Source organism: Notechis scutatus, chromosome 8, assembly GCF_049901735.1.
Source record: "Notechis scutatus isolate UNSWTSFEM ecotype Mainland chromosome 8, rNotScu1.2, whole genome shotgun sequence".
NCBI lineage: Eukaryota > Metazoa > Chordata > Lepidosauria > Squamata > Elapidae > Notechis > Notechis scutatus.
This window is the reverse complement of record NC_142016.1, coordinates 986522-1002208: the sequence shown is the minus strand read 5'-3', so window position 1 is coordinate 1002208 and position 15687 is coordinate 986522. Positions and strand designations below refer to the sequence as shown.

Genomic DNA, 15687 nt, shown 5'->3' with positions numbered 1-15687 from the left:
TCTCCATCACAGAGGTCCCACAGGCACCAGGAACGTTACGTCTCAGGATTAAAAGGTCCTCCAGTTCACACCTGATGCAAAGCTGTAAGAAGGTTGGGGGGTTTGGGGGGGGCACCAAAGAGCCTCTGCAATTCAAGCCTTCATGCCCTGATGATCCCGAGGTCTGTTGAAGCAGAGCCTCCTTCCGGAAGTACAGTCTTTAGCGAGGAAACACACAGCTCCTGTTTTGACCACACACATCACCTCAAGGACAGACAAAGGCTTAACCCCAAGGGGAAGTTGAACCACATTTTAAGGCCAAACTAGGGCTGCAGAAGCCTAGATGAGCAGCAGGTGGCAGCAGGTGGCAGCTGCCTGGAATTTTCTGCAACAGGCCTAGCCTCCAACCAGGTTGAATCATCACCCAGCAAGCCCACCCGTCAAGACGGCTCCGATCATGGTGTGACTCAAATTCTGCCTCTAATGTGCCATATTTGCAACACACATAAAAGGGGAGAGGCTCAACTGCCCATTGGGACTATTTTGATGGGCACCCCCACCCAGCTCTCCACCCTGGGAAATCCCCCAGCCCCTCAGTAGTCCCCAGCTGTCTGCCTAGTCCTCCCAGAAACAAACTGGGGCAGAAACGCCCAATGGTGACTGGCTGCAGGGGCTAATGGAGGCCCTGGCCCTATTGGCTCTCTTACCAGTCCCTGCAGCCGGCAGCAGCTCCAAAGGGAGGAGAGGAGGAGAGACCAACACAACCAACCCTCCCAAAGGCTGCTTTCCTGATGTGTGCATGTGGGGGGCGGGCGGGTGGGTGGGTGGGAGGAGCTGCTTCTATGCCTGGCTTTGGATATCCAGGGGGAGGGCTGCTGTCTGTCCCACCCCCTGAGCCCAGCTGTAGGTTGCAGCTGCTGGGGTGCTTCAAGTGCCTTGCCTGGTTCCCTTCCGCCTCCCATGGAGCCTCCCTCCCCCCTTCCCCGCTAGAAAATGTGGCACCTTCTGCTGCGCTTCTGCTGCCTGCAGACACCAGGCTTATTGGGTCTGGGGGAGAGGGGGGGCTGGGGGCTGGAGAGGTCCTTGCAAAAGTGGCAGTGTCTCCTTTTCCAGCCACTTAGTACTTCTGAGCCTTAACTGCACGACTGACGAAATCACAGTCAATTTTATTGCAACATTGCAATTGTCCATAGTACAATACCTTGTTGGAATCTTCCTACCATGGGTAGTGTTTAATTTATTTGGGAGTGTTTCCCTGGCAGACTGAGCCGCGGACAAGTAAAAGGAAGAACCAGAACACACTTCATCCGAGGGTTTCCTCCCCCCTTCAAGAGCAGCTATGAGAAATCTTAGGGCACTTTTTGTTCCAATCTCATGTTCTCCTTGTGCTGATGCAAAAAGACAACATGGCACCATTCACCTCGGCTGCAGCTTGCATCTCCCACGATGAAAACAAAAAGTGGAAGCTGATCTTGCCTGAAGGAGTGTGTGCAGCACATGGTTTCTTGCCATGTGCAAACACATCCATTCCATAATTTCCAGCATGGAAAGAAATGCAAAACTCAGGACTGAGAAAGGTTGCACCAGACCAATATTGTTAAGTGAGTAAGCAATTCAAAGTAAACCTTTAACAGTAATTATGGGAAATTAAAAGTCAGATGTCTTGTAAAAATACGTGTACTTTTATGGGGGGAAAATTATGTACAAAAGTTATCTCTCCCAGTTTTACAGTTCTGAACACATAATACGGAGTCAGACTGAATGCTTAGAGAAGCACCCCAGTTTCCATTCAGAGCGAGGCGAGGCTGTTTGGTCTCTTCCCATTATCCTGTATCCCCAACCAGCGTCTGCTTGCAGCCACGTTCAGATGAATTCACCACAATCAGAGACGATGACTTTTTGCTTTGGTTTCCCATCTTTGCTGCCTTGAGCCTTCGGGGGGAGAGAGAGAAATAAGATGGGGGGGGAAAGGCAAAGCCAGGCTGCTCTCCCACGAAGTCTCCTCCTCCTGCTCACCTCAATCTGCCGCATCACGTCCATTCCTTCGGTCACCTCTCCAAAGACCACGTGCTTCCCATCCAGCCAGTCGGTCTTGTCGCAAGTGATGAAAAACTGGGAGCCGTTGGTGTTGGGACCAGAATTGGCCATGGACAGCAAACCTGCAGGGACACATGGGTTTGGTATCCCCCACCACTTTGCCTGGGGAACTTTGGGGGAACAAAATTCAGCCAGATTTGGGGTTCTACTGGTTTCTACTGCAAGGACAAAGGCTGAAGAACCTGCTTGGTGCCCTAAAAAAGGGCTGGGGGGGGGAGGGGGAACAAAGCCCCCAGCAGTATCATTCTTGCAGCGCCTGCAGAGTCAACCATGTCCTTCTATTCAGCGGGGTTGGAGAAATGGAATGAATGGTTCAAAGGCTTGGAAAAAAACATGCACAAACCAGCAGTTGGGTCAGTTGTGTGGAAATCTTGCGGAGGAATTTGGCTTTTCTAGAACCAACTCCTCTCAGAGGCAGGGCCGCTGGGCAATTGAGCCACGCAGAAGGGAAGGGAAGAGAGATGCCCACCAGGGCAAAAGGACTTGGTGTCTTGGCAAAGCACTGGCAAAGCCGGTGCAGTGGCATCTGGGCTGCCAAGCACCTGGATGCCCCAACTTTTCAGCAGCCCTGCCACACTCTACCTGGTGCCGTGTGCTTTAGGATAAAGTTTTCATCATCAAATTTCTTCCCGTAGATAGACTTCCCGCCGGTACCATTGTGGTTGGTGAAATCTCCAGCCTGGCACATGAACTGGGGGATAATCCGGTGAAAGCTGCTCCCCTTAAAGCCGAAGCCTTTCTCGTGTGTGCAAAGGCAGCGGAAGTTCTCTGCAAGTCAAAGGGCAAGTTGGGCAATGAAGCAGCAGAAATGGCAGGTGGGGTTTCTTAGAATACCATCCCACTTAAAAACGGGGTCAGGGCAACCGCTAAAAAACCAGTAACACCCGGTTTCACTGTCATTACTGTTGCTCTCTTGAATTCCAGTATTTTCCAAGTGCTGCCATGGGATCCGGAGTGGAGCACCACATCTCGGCACTTGTCACCTCCTTAAATTAATGGTGTCTTTGTTTTAGGTTTGATCTTTCTGCCTTGATCTTTAGCTCTATCTTCCAAGGGCTTGGCTCAATAAAAGAGTTATAAACCCTGACACAGGCAATTAATTACAATAGGTGGCATTTAATGAAATCTATTCTAATTGAAAATCACAGGTCTGCAGAGATAATTCTACAAAATGACTATACCCTATGCACTTAAAAGCTCAAAGCTACTGTGCTCATAAGGATTTGAAAAAACCCTCAAGCATCCAGCATGTACAGAAATAGAGGGAAATGTGCTGAACAATCACTTCAACAGAAATCCTGTAAATTTAGAAAAGGAGCAAGGAAAGCCACATCCTCCGGTCTTCACCAAGGTGGGGGAGAAATATTGCTACAATTCTGGGACAGGCCAGAACTCTTAAAATAGAAACATTTTTTTTTCACCACAAGACCAGCCTTAGGAAATTTTGTGATGAAAAATAAAATCCTTAAAGTGAAAAATCTGTGCTTCTGGCTTCTAAGTGGGGTCACTTGTGGCACACAGAAACAGAGCAACTGCCATGCATCTGGTGATTCAACCTTATTTCTTGATTTGCTGTCTTTGTATTCTCCAGAAATGTTGAGGATGTGGCTTCCATCACCTTCTTGTGACCAACACATCTGCCCAGCACAAGGAACCACACTCCCCAGCTTGGCATCCTCCAGGCTACAACTCCAGAGCCAAGAGAATCTCCAGGCACGCTGGTCGCCCCAAAGCTGCAGCCCTGGAGAGATCCAGGGTGAGGAAGGCAGCCTTCCTGGAGAAAAGGGGTCTGAATTATCCACCCATTTCTTTCTGTCTCTTAACAGAGACAGAGCCCTCCCAACTCTGGACAGTGACTTAGCACTGCAGGTTCCAATAACACAAGAGCAACTTGAAGAAGGTCCCCACCAAGCACAGTAGATTCCTTTGCTGCTTACCAGTGGTCATCGGGACAATATCTGACCGCAAGAGAATATGCAATCGACCTGCAGGCTTATTTCCAATCTTGATGTCCATGTAAACTTGGGGGTTGGTCCTGGATTTTTTCACTGGTGGTTCTCCCTAACAGAAGAGAAACAGAGCTTCTTCCGTGAAACCAAAAATGGATCCCAATCTATGAGCCGTCCTCCTCTTTTATCTGCTTTAAAGAAGCATCGGAGAAAGTGAAGGAGATGGGAACCACTGTGATGCAGCGGCTACAGAGCTAAGCAATGGATTGGAAAGATCCAGATTCAAATCCAGTTGTTGAATCACAGTGGGTGATTCCGGTTCCCCCCTCGCCCCAGAGTTGCTGGCAGGAGAATATATGCCGTCTTAGCATCTGGAGAAAATGCAGGATAATAATAAATATTGCAACCACATGCTCATGTCCAATCATGGAGGCTTCACAGGCTAAGTTTGTGCCCAGCTCACAGAAGCCCCCATTTATGCAACCTTATCGTAGCCCCCCAAAAGGTCTTAGGATGAGATGAATGTCTTGGGAGCAGAAACCACCCAGGGCCAAGTGGCCTCTCGCCAAAAGATGCCCCTGTACCTCTTGAACCTCTGAGCAGGCTGCCGCTGCTCCCCCTTCTTCCAAATTCTCCTCAAGTGTCTTTCCCGAAAATTTCTTCAGCCAGTCATCGTCTGACCAGACTGTCATGGAAAAACAGAAGAAGCTCAGGGAGCACCAAGAGAGCCGGAGGACTTCCCTCAGAACAAGCCCAAGTGCGAGGGCTGGAGATTCCCTCTGACCTTCTGCTGCTCACCTGGACGGGAGGAGCCTTCTTTGATCCTCATTGGCTTGGCCAGGTTGACACGGATAGTCCTTCCAAACAGCTCAGATTCGTTCTAAACGGAGAGGGAAAGGAGGGGGGCACCATTACTTCCTACTAGAAGGCAGGAGAAGCAGCAATGGATGGAAACTAATGGAGAGAAGCAAGGAGAAATTTCTTAACAGTAAAAACAATTAACCCGTGGCCTGGATTGCCTCCAGGAGTTGAGTTCTCCATCCCTGGGGGGTTTTCAGAAGAGACTGCAGCCCATATCCAGAATTGTCTAGGGTCTCCTGCTTGAGCAGGGGGTTGGACTAGAAGACCTCCAGGGTCCCTTCCAACTCTGTTGCACTGTTCTGTTCTACTCTTGCCAAGGAATTCAGCTCAGTCTCAATGCTGTGTTTCTGTGTCCTGCAACCATCTCCTGGAACCTTCTTCCAGTGCATTAGCACCCAGGTTCATATCATGTGTCTCCACCGCTTCAACTTCCCTCTGGCCCCACGGAAGGACCCCTCACAGGGGCAAAGAGGCTTCTGCCTACCTGGTTTTAAAACTGGATATGAAAATCCCAACAAGTGGAAGCCTTCGCTCCTCCAGGAGCAGAAAGCAAGGAGGCACCAAGCCTTCTGTCTTCCACGGCTTCCTGAAAGGAGTTGCCCACTTTTGGAGGCCAAGGAGAAAGACCTGCTGTTTCTCACCACCCCCCCCCCCCCCAAAAAAAACCCTGAGAAAGGCTCAGCTTCCCCTAATCATCTTAACCACTTGGGAAGAAAGAAGGAAAATGTTTGAAACTGCTGAAAAATAAAGATGGAAAGATAAACGTACCATGTTGTCAATGGCAGCTGCAGCATCCTAAAAGAAAGAAGACAGAAGACATTTAAGACAGAATCGCTCTTCCGCCTTGGTGTGTTCATGGCAACCAGGGCTGCACTGAGAGAAATCATCTGGCCACGAGGTGGGCAAGCTGGATAAAGGACGCAAACGGCCCTAGAAAAGTTGCTAGGGAAGCTTCTACTAAGCCACCTTCCAATCCTGGCTGGTGCCCTGCTTGGAGTTTTGATAGCAAAGAAACACAGCAAAGTTTGAACAGGGCTAAAGGTGGAAGTGGTTGGAAACGTCCCTTGCCAGCTTGGAAGCACCTTCTCTCAATACTAGACCCCTTTGGGAGGTCTGGGCAAAATTGGCCTTCAGACATACCCATGCTCTGGGAATTGATCAGTGCCCTTTCCAGAGATGTCACCTGCCCAAATGGATTCCGTGCAGTCCCCCCAAGTGCTCAGGGATCCACCCTCCCCACCTGACCCCAAGCAAGGAGAAAGACCCTTCCTGGCTCACCTCGGCCAGCTCAAATTCAATGAAAGCGAAGCCTCGGTGTTTTTCTGTAGACACAAGAGAAACGACAAAGGTCAGCACTTGAGGAGACAGGCCTCAATATTCACCTCGATATGGAAATCAACTGAAACCTTTTGGACCTTTGACAAAGGAAAATGGGTGTCAGGAGCGGGAAGAGTCGCGGCAGCAGCTGCACCATTTTGAGGCTCTCCGTCTCCTTGTCACCCCACCTGTTGCAAGGGCATAAGGGCACTGCTGGCCTCCGACCAGTTTCTATCCTGGAGCGAAGACAGAACCCAACCTTTTACTCTGCCCAACCCAAGTTTGTACAATCTCTTTTCCAACCTCAATCAGAACAGAGCTGGAGGGGGACCTTGGAGGTCTTCTAGTCCAGCCCCCTCCTCAAGCAGGAGACCCAACACCACTTCAGACAAATGGCCGTCCGGTCTTTTCTTAAAAGCCTCCTGTGATAAAGCACCCACTAATTCTGAAGGCAACTTCTGTACCACCGGTTAATTGTCCTCACTGTTGGGAAATTTGTTAGTTCAAGGTTGCTTCTCTCCTTAATTAGTTTCCATCCATTGTTTCTTGTCTTGCCTTTTGGTGCTTTGAAAAAAAAAAAGTTGACCCCAGCCTCTCAAATACTGGAAGACTGCTATCATGTCCCCCCTTCTTTTCTCTAGACTAGCCAAACCCAAATCCTGCAACCGTTGTTCTTCATATGTTTTTTTTTTCCAGGCCTTTAATCATTTTAGTTGCTTTTCTTTGCACTTTTTCCAAAAGTCTCAACGTTTTTTTTTTTGTAAAATGGCGACCAAAACTGAATGCAGTATTCCAGGTGTGGCCTTACTAAAGCTTTATAAAGTGATACTAATACTTCATTTTGATTTTGATTCTATGCCTTTGTTTATACAACCAAGGACTGTATTAGCTTTTTTGCTGCTGCCACACACGGCTGGCTCGCGTTTATGTGATCGTCCACTAGGACTCCAAGGTCCCTCTCACAAGTTACTGTTTTTGAGCCAGGTTTCACCTAATCTGTACTTTTGTACCTTTGGTTTTTCTGCCCAGTGTAAAACCTTGCTTTTTTCCACATTACATTACATTTTGTTGCATAGGGCCCATTGCTCAACCCTGTCAAGATCTTTTTTTGATCCTGAGCTTGTCTTCTGGGGTGTTGGCTATTCCTGCCAGCTTGGTGTCATCTGCAGATTTGATGAGTTCCCCTTCTGTTCCCTCATCTAAATCATTTATGCAGATATTGAAGAGTCCTGAGCCTAGACCAATTTTGATTATGATGGTTTAAATAGAAGCCTCCCAACAATTGAAAGAAGAGCTCCAAGAAAATTTGCAACTTTTTAAAGGACAAGTTTGGGACTTCTTCCTGACGGATGTTAACAAGGTTGAGAAATGCTTGGGAAAAAGAGAAACTTATAACTAACTACTTGACAAACATTCCAGAGAAGAAAAAGATTTTATTCCATGAAGACAAGCTGGAAAGAGTGACTTAAACTTAGTCAATTGGAAGATGTATTTTTATCGGTATTTGTAATTGAAATTTTTAATCTAAAGTTTGAAAATGTATTTTCCCTTTATATATAATGTTTAAGTAAATCCTAAAGTTTGTAAATTATTGAAAATATCTTTGAACATATCTCTCTTAAGAGAAAGTTAAAGAAAAATATTAGCTTAAAAAGAAAAGAGGAGGACCGAGCGTGACATGGAAGCAACCTTGCAGTATTTGAGGGGCTTCCCCAAAGAAGAGGGAGGGGTCCACCTATCCTCCAAAACAGCGGTCGCCAACTGGTGGGCCACGACCCAGAAAAATTTGGTGGGCCACAGAGAAATCTCACCCCCAGAGCATCCCCCCAGAGCAATTAATCCAGGCTGCGCAGAAACACAAGGCTGCGCAGCCGACATGGCCTGCAGGAACCCTCCCTGCAAGGAGTGAGTGGCACTCCTTACCTGGCAAACTTGCCTGTTAAATTTCTATTTTTCCTTTTTCCGACCATCATCTGTTCTGCTGTGCTGGGAGATTTAGATTAGCTAGGAAGCAGAAAATGGTTGGATTTCTTGCTTTCTAGTTAGTCTGTAGATCTTCGGCTCTGCTTTTAAGTACAGCCAAACCTCCCTTAGGACTGAAGATTTGCTTGCAAGCAAATTCAGTGCAGACTCACGTCAAACAAATTTGAGAGTCTGAGCTAGCCGATGGCAGATAGATCACTGAATGATTTTGTGAGCAAGTCAATCTGCCTGTTTTGCCTGATTTTGAGTAAAAGTTGCTTTTTTAAAAATAAAGAATTCAATATTTACATGCATGGTGTGTTGTGAGTTAATTTTGTGAGTTTGCTTGCAAGCAAATTTTATGTGACAGAGCTAGCCAATGGCAGATAGATAGATCTCTGAATGAACCTGTGATTCTGTGAGCAACTCAATCTGCCTGCCTGCTTTGCCTGATTTTGGGTAAAAGTTGCTCTTTTTAATAAAAAAATCAATATTTATATATTTATAATATTTACATACAAGCCATGTCCAGCCAGTCACATGACCAAGCAACACCCACAAATTAGGCCACGCCCACAGAGCCGGTTAGTGGTCCCTGGGATCTAAAATTATGAGTTTGGTGGTCCCTGAGGTCCAAACTGTTGGCGACCCCTTGCTCGAAAGCACCGGAGGGCCCGACCAGAAGCAACGGAGGGGAAACCAGCCAAGGAGAGAAGCAACCTGGAACTAAGGAGGGCAATGAGCCGGGGGAGGGGGGGCTCCATCACGGGAGGCTTCGGAGGAGAGGCCGGGGCGCCCCTGGTCTGGGGGCGTCCAGGGTCTCCTGCCTGAGGGGGCTGGGCCAAAGACCCCCGGCTCCAAACTGCTTGCTCTGCGCTCTTCCCACCGAGGCAACGCGGCTCTCGGCCCGGGGCGATGCCTGCCTTTCCTCTCCCGCAGGGTGGCCGGTGGGGGTGTCAGCCATCCGCCCCGCCCCCCGCCCTCGCCGGCCCTCACCGGTCTCGTAGTCCAGCGGGATCTGGATGTCGGTGAGGTCTCCGAAGGGGATGAAGGCCGCGTGCAGCACCCGCTCGTCCACCTCTTCGGCCAGCCCACCTGCAACGAGCCCGGTCAGGCCGAGCGCCGCCCCAGCAGCCCCCCCCCCCCGCCGCCCCCGCCGCCGCCGCCGCTGCTCACCCACGTAGAGAACCCGCTTGCTGGAGGCCATCGCCGCCGCCGCCGCCGCCGCCGCTCGCCTCCGCAGGCGCCACTTCCGGGTGGCTGGGCCGCAACAGCGCCCCCAGTGGCGGTAGGACCCGGCGCCGGAGCAGCGGCCCACGGACGCCCCGCCCGCCCTCTGCGGCCCTGAGATCCGCCGGGTGGCGCGAAGGGCCCCCCCGACACAGCCAAGCGCCCCGGGGCGCCCTTCGGTCTCCTGGCTCCTTCTGCGCTGGCAGCTCCTTCAGCCCCGCACGGCCGGGGCGCTCTTGCCCGGGTCCGTGGCCGCTTCAGGCCGGGCAGCGGAAGGTGCAGGCCTTTGGCCCCCCTCCTCCCAGGCTTCCCTGCCGGTCCCCACCTCTGCCGCGGGGATCCGTTTGGGCAGGGGCTGCGGGGGAAGCGGGAGGCTTTCTGTCTCTGCCTGCCTCGATAGGCCGGAGAGTCCCCGGTCTCCGCTGCTGCTGCTGCCTGCTGCTGCCGCTGCTTCAGAGGAAGCCGGCGGTCCAGGCGGCCTTCGAATGGGATCCCCACCCCCAGTCAGGTTCCCGGTGACGGTAAACGCGGAACCCCAAATGGGGTTTGACCCGCAGCTGAAAGCCAACACACCGAGCCAAGCCTGCTTTCTCCCCCGTCCGTGTGGAGGGGACCGAAGGCTGCTTCCCCGTCTCAGTGACCGGAGAGGGAGCTAGATCCACCCACCCCTTTCCTTTAAGAAAACGCTCAATCTTCATCCAAGGTGGGCAGCACCTCCTTAGGCCGGTCCCTGAGACAGGAGGGGGGCTGTCAGTTGGGTCTCTAATCCCATGTTACCTGCTCAGAATTGCTGCAGTTTGAGAACCATGTGAATTGCACGAGGAATGTTACAGGTACAATTTCAGGACTGAGAGAGAGAGAGAGAGCACTTCAACCAGGTCACGAGGAAGAGCCTTTCAGAAGCCAACAAAACAAAGGGGGGGGGGGATAATGAGGAGTAAAAGTATTTATTTTAATTTATTTGATTTGGTTTGTCAATTGCTTACAAGATAATAGGTATAAGTAAAAACATAGTTATGAACACATGGATACATATAAGAAAAATATAAAAATATAAAAGAAACAATAGGACAGGGACGGTAGGCACGTTGGTGCACTTATGCACGTCCCCTACAGACCTCTTAGGAAAGGGGTTAGGTCAATAGTAGATAGTCTAAGGTTAAAGTTTTTGGGGTTTGGGGAAGAAACCACAGAGTCAGGTAGAGTATTTCAGGCATTGACCACTCTGTTGCTGAAGTCGTATTTCCTGCAATCAAGTTTGGTGCGATTAACCTTGAGTTTGTATCTATTGTTTGCTCTTGTGTTGTTATGGTTGAAGCTGAAGTATTCATTGACCGGTAGGACATTGCAATGTAGGATTTTATATACTATATTTAGATCGGACCGAAGGCGGCATAGTTCTAGGTCTTCTAGGTATAGAATTTCAAGTCTGGCGACATAAGGTGTTCTGCAACAAGTAGTGGTGGAGAACTCTTCTTGTGAAATATTTCTGGACTTTCTCAACTGTGTTAATATCAGATATGTAATGTGGGTTCCAGACTGATGAGCTATATTCAGTTTTGGTCTAGCAAATGTTTTGTATGGTTTAGTTAGTAGTGTAATATTACCAGAGAAAAAGCTATGTAAGATTAGGTTAACAACTCTTAACACCTTTTTGGCTATGTAGTTACAGTGGGCTCTAGCACTTAGGTCATTAGAGGTGAGTACTTCAAGATCCTTGACAGAGTTTGGATCATCAACAAGGTCTTGACTATTCAGCCTGTATTTTATTTTCTGATTTTTTTTGCCAATATGTAAGACAGAGCATTTATTTGTTGAGATTTGAAGTTGCCATTTGTTTGACCATTCTGATACATAGTCGAGGTCTTTTTGAAGGGTAGCAGTATTGTCTGTGGTGTTGAATAGCTTTACATCGTCAGCGAAGAGAACGCAGTTGCTCTTAATATGCTCACAGAGGTCATTTATGTAGAGTATGAAGAGAGTTGGTCCTAAAACACTGCCTTGGGGGACAACTGTTGACAGGTACAGAATTTGATAGGACGCTCCCAATTTTGACCATTTGTTGTCTGTTTGACAGGAATGCTTCTATCCAGTTATGCAGGTGTCCAGAGATACCATAAGATTTTAGTTTTAGGAGTAGTTTGTCATGTACCACTGAATCAAAGGCTTTACAGAAGTCTATGTAGATTGCATCTATTGCTTTGCCCAGATCAAGTTGTATAGTCCATATGTTTTTGCAGTGTAAGAGTTGCAGATTGCAGGATAGTTTTTTTCTGAAACCAAATTGTTTATTAGAGAGTAGGTTGTTTGTCTCTAAGTGGAGGATAATGGATTGGTAAATAATTGATTCCATGACTTCCAGGTGACGCAGCATAAAGAGATTGGTCTGTAATTTTCAACTAGGCTCTTTGAAGATAGGGATGACTGTGGCTTCTGACCATAGTTTTGGCAAAGACCTGGTCCGTTCGGCTATGGCAGTAGATAGCTTTTTTAAGAAGTAGGCACATATTCTGTCCGGTCCAATAGATAGAGATGGTTTTAGATTGCGTAGTGCTTTTTCAACATTGTCTACTGTAAAATCGATATGTATTAGATCATTGTAGTTGTCTGTGGTTCGACTAGGAAATACTGGGCATGATCCATTGCTGTTAACAAATACTGAGCCAAAGAATGTGTTAAAGAGATTGGCTTTAATAGTGTCGTCGTTGACTTCCGGTTTGTCGGCTTCGCGAGCGGCAGGGATTTGCGACTCTGAGCGATCCCTGCCGCGCTAGCCGCTTTTGGTGCTCCGATCCGGACGGGTCCGGAGCTAGGCTACCCTGCAGGGGTAGCTGAAGATAGGGGGGATCCGGAGAGGGGTTTGGGGGTGTTGCAGACCCCCTCCCCGGCTGGCAGAACCCCCTTTTCCCAAGACGGTGTAGTGGCGGTCCGCAATGGCCGCCACAAAGAAGCCGGCAGCTGGGCAAGTATGCGCAGGAGGAAGAGGAGAAAGCTTTTGAGAGTGAAAGTTTTCTTGGTTGATCCAGGACTCTAAGATACATTTAATATAATTCCTGGAAATGATGGCTTTTTGGATGATTCTTTCCACAAGAGAAAATAAGCGGCAATTTTGAGGTGCTGAAAGGAAAGTTTATTCTCCCTCCCGACGGAATTAGTAAGTGGATATTGAGAAACCTGTTTTTTTTTCAGGTAAAACTAGCTTTATGGGATAAGTCGGAAGGGAGAGGACAAAAAATATATTCATCTGGTTTGATTTTGTTGGAGGAGATGCCTTAAGGATTTGAAGACAGAAATATAACTCCAATAAGGCTTCAAAATACAGATTTGGACTTTCTTTTTTCTTTTGTCTGATACTACCCCTGGAAGAGAAAGGGAGAATTTTGTCTTGGCTTGGATTGATTGAGGATTGTGGATTTTGGGATTGTTTTACTTTTTTTGAAATATCTTGGTTGGTGTAAGAAGAAAGAGGGAAAAAAGAAAAGATCTATAATGGCTTTTTCTTTTGAGGAACTGAGGGAAGAATATGAGCAAACAAAAGCAGCCGGTAAAGATGGTATGGAAAAAGCCTTCCTATTTTTAGAAATGGCGTTGGTTAACTATCAACAAACAATACAACAGATGGAGGCAGAAGAACAACAAGAAGAAGAAGACAAAGACGCCATCTTTAATGAATTCCAAAATTTAACTAAGAAAGAAGGAAGAAAGCGAGGAAAATGAAGGACTTAAGATCTAAAAAAACATTTAAGAAAGAGAAAAATAAGATGCAAAATAAATATAATGATAGTAAACAAAAGAAAAAGGGAACACAACAGAGAAGGGATGCCAGCAAGGCAGAGGCTAGAAGAAGGTGGGGTAGGAAGATTTGGTGGGGAAGAAAGAAAGGGGAAAGGCGGAGAAAAGCCACAAAGTTTTGAAATTAGATGGGAAAAGAGGAATTTTTTAGGGACAAAGGGTAAAGTACAATTTCCTTAAAAAAGATTTTGCAAGGTACATAAGATGGTATTGTAACATCTGTATTAGAAATAGAAAATTAGAATGGCTTAAGAGTTAATAAGAAATTAAAATGTTGAAATGTTTAATAATGATTGATTTTAAAATGTAATAAAATATTAAAGGGAAAGGCAATGGGAATGTTATAAGATTTAATATTTAGATTTATTACTTAACTATGTATTTAATCATTTTGGATTTATTACTCTGTTTTTATTGTTATTAAAAGAAAAAAATTAGTAGATAGAATGTACCAAGCAGAATCAGATTGGGTATTAGGTGTTATTTTAAATGTTAATTTAATTAATTTAGGGGAGGATAGAAAGGCATCATACTCTGATTAGTGATTTCAGGAGAAACTTTTTTTTTTTTCATTATAAGGAATGAGATAGAGGGATAATAAAGAATGGGCAAAAGATACAAATATAATGATTTAAATTAAGATGGATTAAATAAGATAGAATTATGAAGAGTGAAATGTGTGGAGAAGTTTATATAGAAGATATAGAATGGTAAACAAAATAGGTAATGATATGTAAGATGAGCATGAATATAATTGAAGCCCATATAAAGAGAGGTACCTGGGGCCAAGTTACTTTCCTAAAAGATTTTTTATATGTTTGTTTGTTGTGTGTTTATGTTTTTGAGAGTATTAATAAAACCTTGTAGAAATACAGAATGAGAATAATGGTAATCAAGTCAGAAAGAAATAGATGAAATAATAATAGTGAAATTGAATAAGAGTAAAGAGAAGTAAAGAGAAATTGGATAAGAGGTATTTTTATGCTCATATGGAAATGGCTTAAAATAGAATTGTATTGTATAAAATAAGGTTTTATCTGACTTGTAAAATTTATAATGGAAAAAGGTCCAAATATGTAATGGTTGATGATGATTTGTTTGTCTTTGAAATTAATAAAATTTGCTTAAAAAAAAAATAGTGTCGTCGTTGCAATCTTTACCATTAGGTCCTTTCAGGGGTGGGATGGACCTTGAGTCTTTTAGTTTGTTGTTTACAAAATTGTAGAAAGTGCGGGTGGAATTGGTGCGTAGGTTTTCCTCTTGTTTAATATGATAATTGGTGCATTCAGTCTTTATCTGGTGGCATAAATTTTTGTATCGGCTTTTGAAGTTGGCAACGTGACCAGATTTGTTTTTCCACCAAAGTGATCTCTTTTTGGATTGAAGCTTCCTTATTGTTATGGGTAATCTGTTTTTTCTGGTTGTTATTGGTACATATAGTTTGATGACTCTTTTGACTTCAAGTAAAAATACGTTGTAATGATCTTCTACAGTATTGCATCCAGAGAATAGAAATTGCCAATCAAGGGATGAGAGATCATTGTCTATAAGATCATAGTTGCCTTTTTTGAAGTTATAATTGGGGATCACATCGTTGTGTTGATTTTTGTGTGGACGTATGTTGAAACAAGTCAATCATGCTGTGGTCACTGTTGGAAAAGGGTTCTTTAATTTGTATTCCGTAAATTGAATTCAAACTATTGTAGAAGATGAGATCGAGGCAGTTGTTAAGCCTAGTATTGTTGGTTACTAGTTGTTCCAGTCCCAGGTTTGTTATAGCATTGTAGAAGGTTGCATGTTTGGGTTCTGTTTTACATTCGTTTAGGGTGCAGTTAATGTGAGGTACATTGAAGTCACCAAGAAAGATAAAAGCGTATGGGCAGGATGTTGCCCATGTTAGTAGTGAATTTAGCTTGTTTACATGTTCGATGTCATAATCAGGGGCTCTGTAACATAGTAAGAATCGAAATGTGATATTTAAGGACAGTTCACAGATGATGGTCTCAGGAAGAGCAAGCTCCTGGGTAACTTGGATGTTTTTTAGATGTAAGGACTTTTTATAGAAGATAGCAACGCCACCTCCTCTACGGATTTCACAATCTGATCGGTAAACATGATAGTCTCTTACTGTGGTAATGGAGTCAGGGAGAGATGCATTGAGCCATGTTTCACAGACAAATATGATGTCGAATTTAGCCATATTTAGTAAGAGGAGAAATTCAGGTATTTTATTCACAAGGCTTCTTGCATTGAGTAGCTTGCATTTAAGGCCAGTTGTAGTTGGAATTGAGGTAGTTAGGGGCGTGCGTGCGTAGTTTTGAGTGTCCCATGCTGTTCCAATTTGGCTGCCACAGGGTGTGACACCTGTCAACACAGCTGGTGTGGAGAGGATGAGGTGCCCTCGGAGAGATGGAGAAGCCTCCCGGCCTTGGTTGCTGGTGCTCAGTCACGGCAGGAAACAGCTACGCTTTTCAAACCCCAACAGCAAATAGGATGCAAG

General features: G+C 45.9%; 1 protein-coding gene across 2 annotated transcripts; it reads right to left on the bottom strand.

The window, feature by feature from the left end:
- Nucleotides 1-1640: 1640 nt before the first annotated feature.
- On the bottom strand, nt 1641-9410 carry PPIE (peptidylprolyl isomerase E). Of its 2 annotated transcripts, XM_026673748.2 has the most exons (10): nt 9342-9410; nt 9162-9260; nt 6165-6208; nt 5655-5681; nt 4824-4905; nt 4610-4710; nt 4014-4137; nt 2659-2844; nt 1996-2138; nt 1641-1911 (listed from the first exon to the last, which is right to left on the bottom strand). In XM_026673748.2, exons 1-10 carry the CDS (start codon nt 9370-9372, stop codon nt 1843-1845), a joined length of 906 nt encoding a protein of 301 aa, XP_026529533.1. In that variant the 5' UTR covers nt 9373-9410; the 3' UTR covers nt 1641-1842. The 2 variants fall into 2 exon arrangements, with proteins under 2 accessions (XP_026529533.1, XP_087826592.1); XM_087970466.1 differs by lacking the exon at nt 9162-9260.
- Between the last annotated feature and the right edge of the window lie 6277 nt (nt 9411-15687).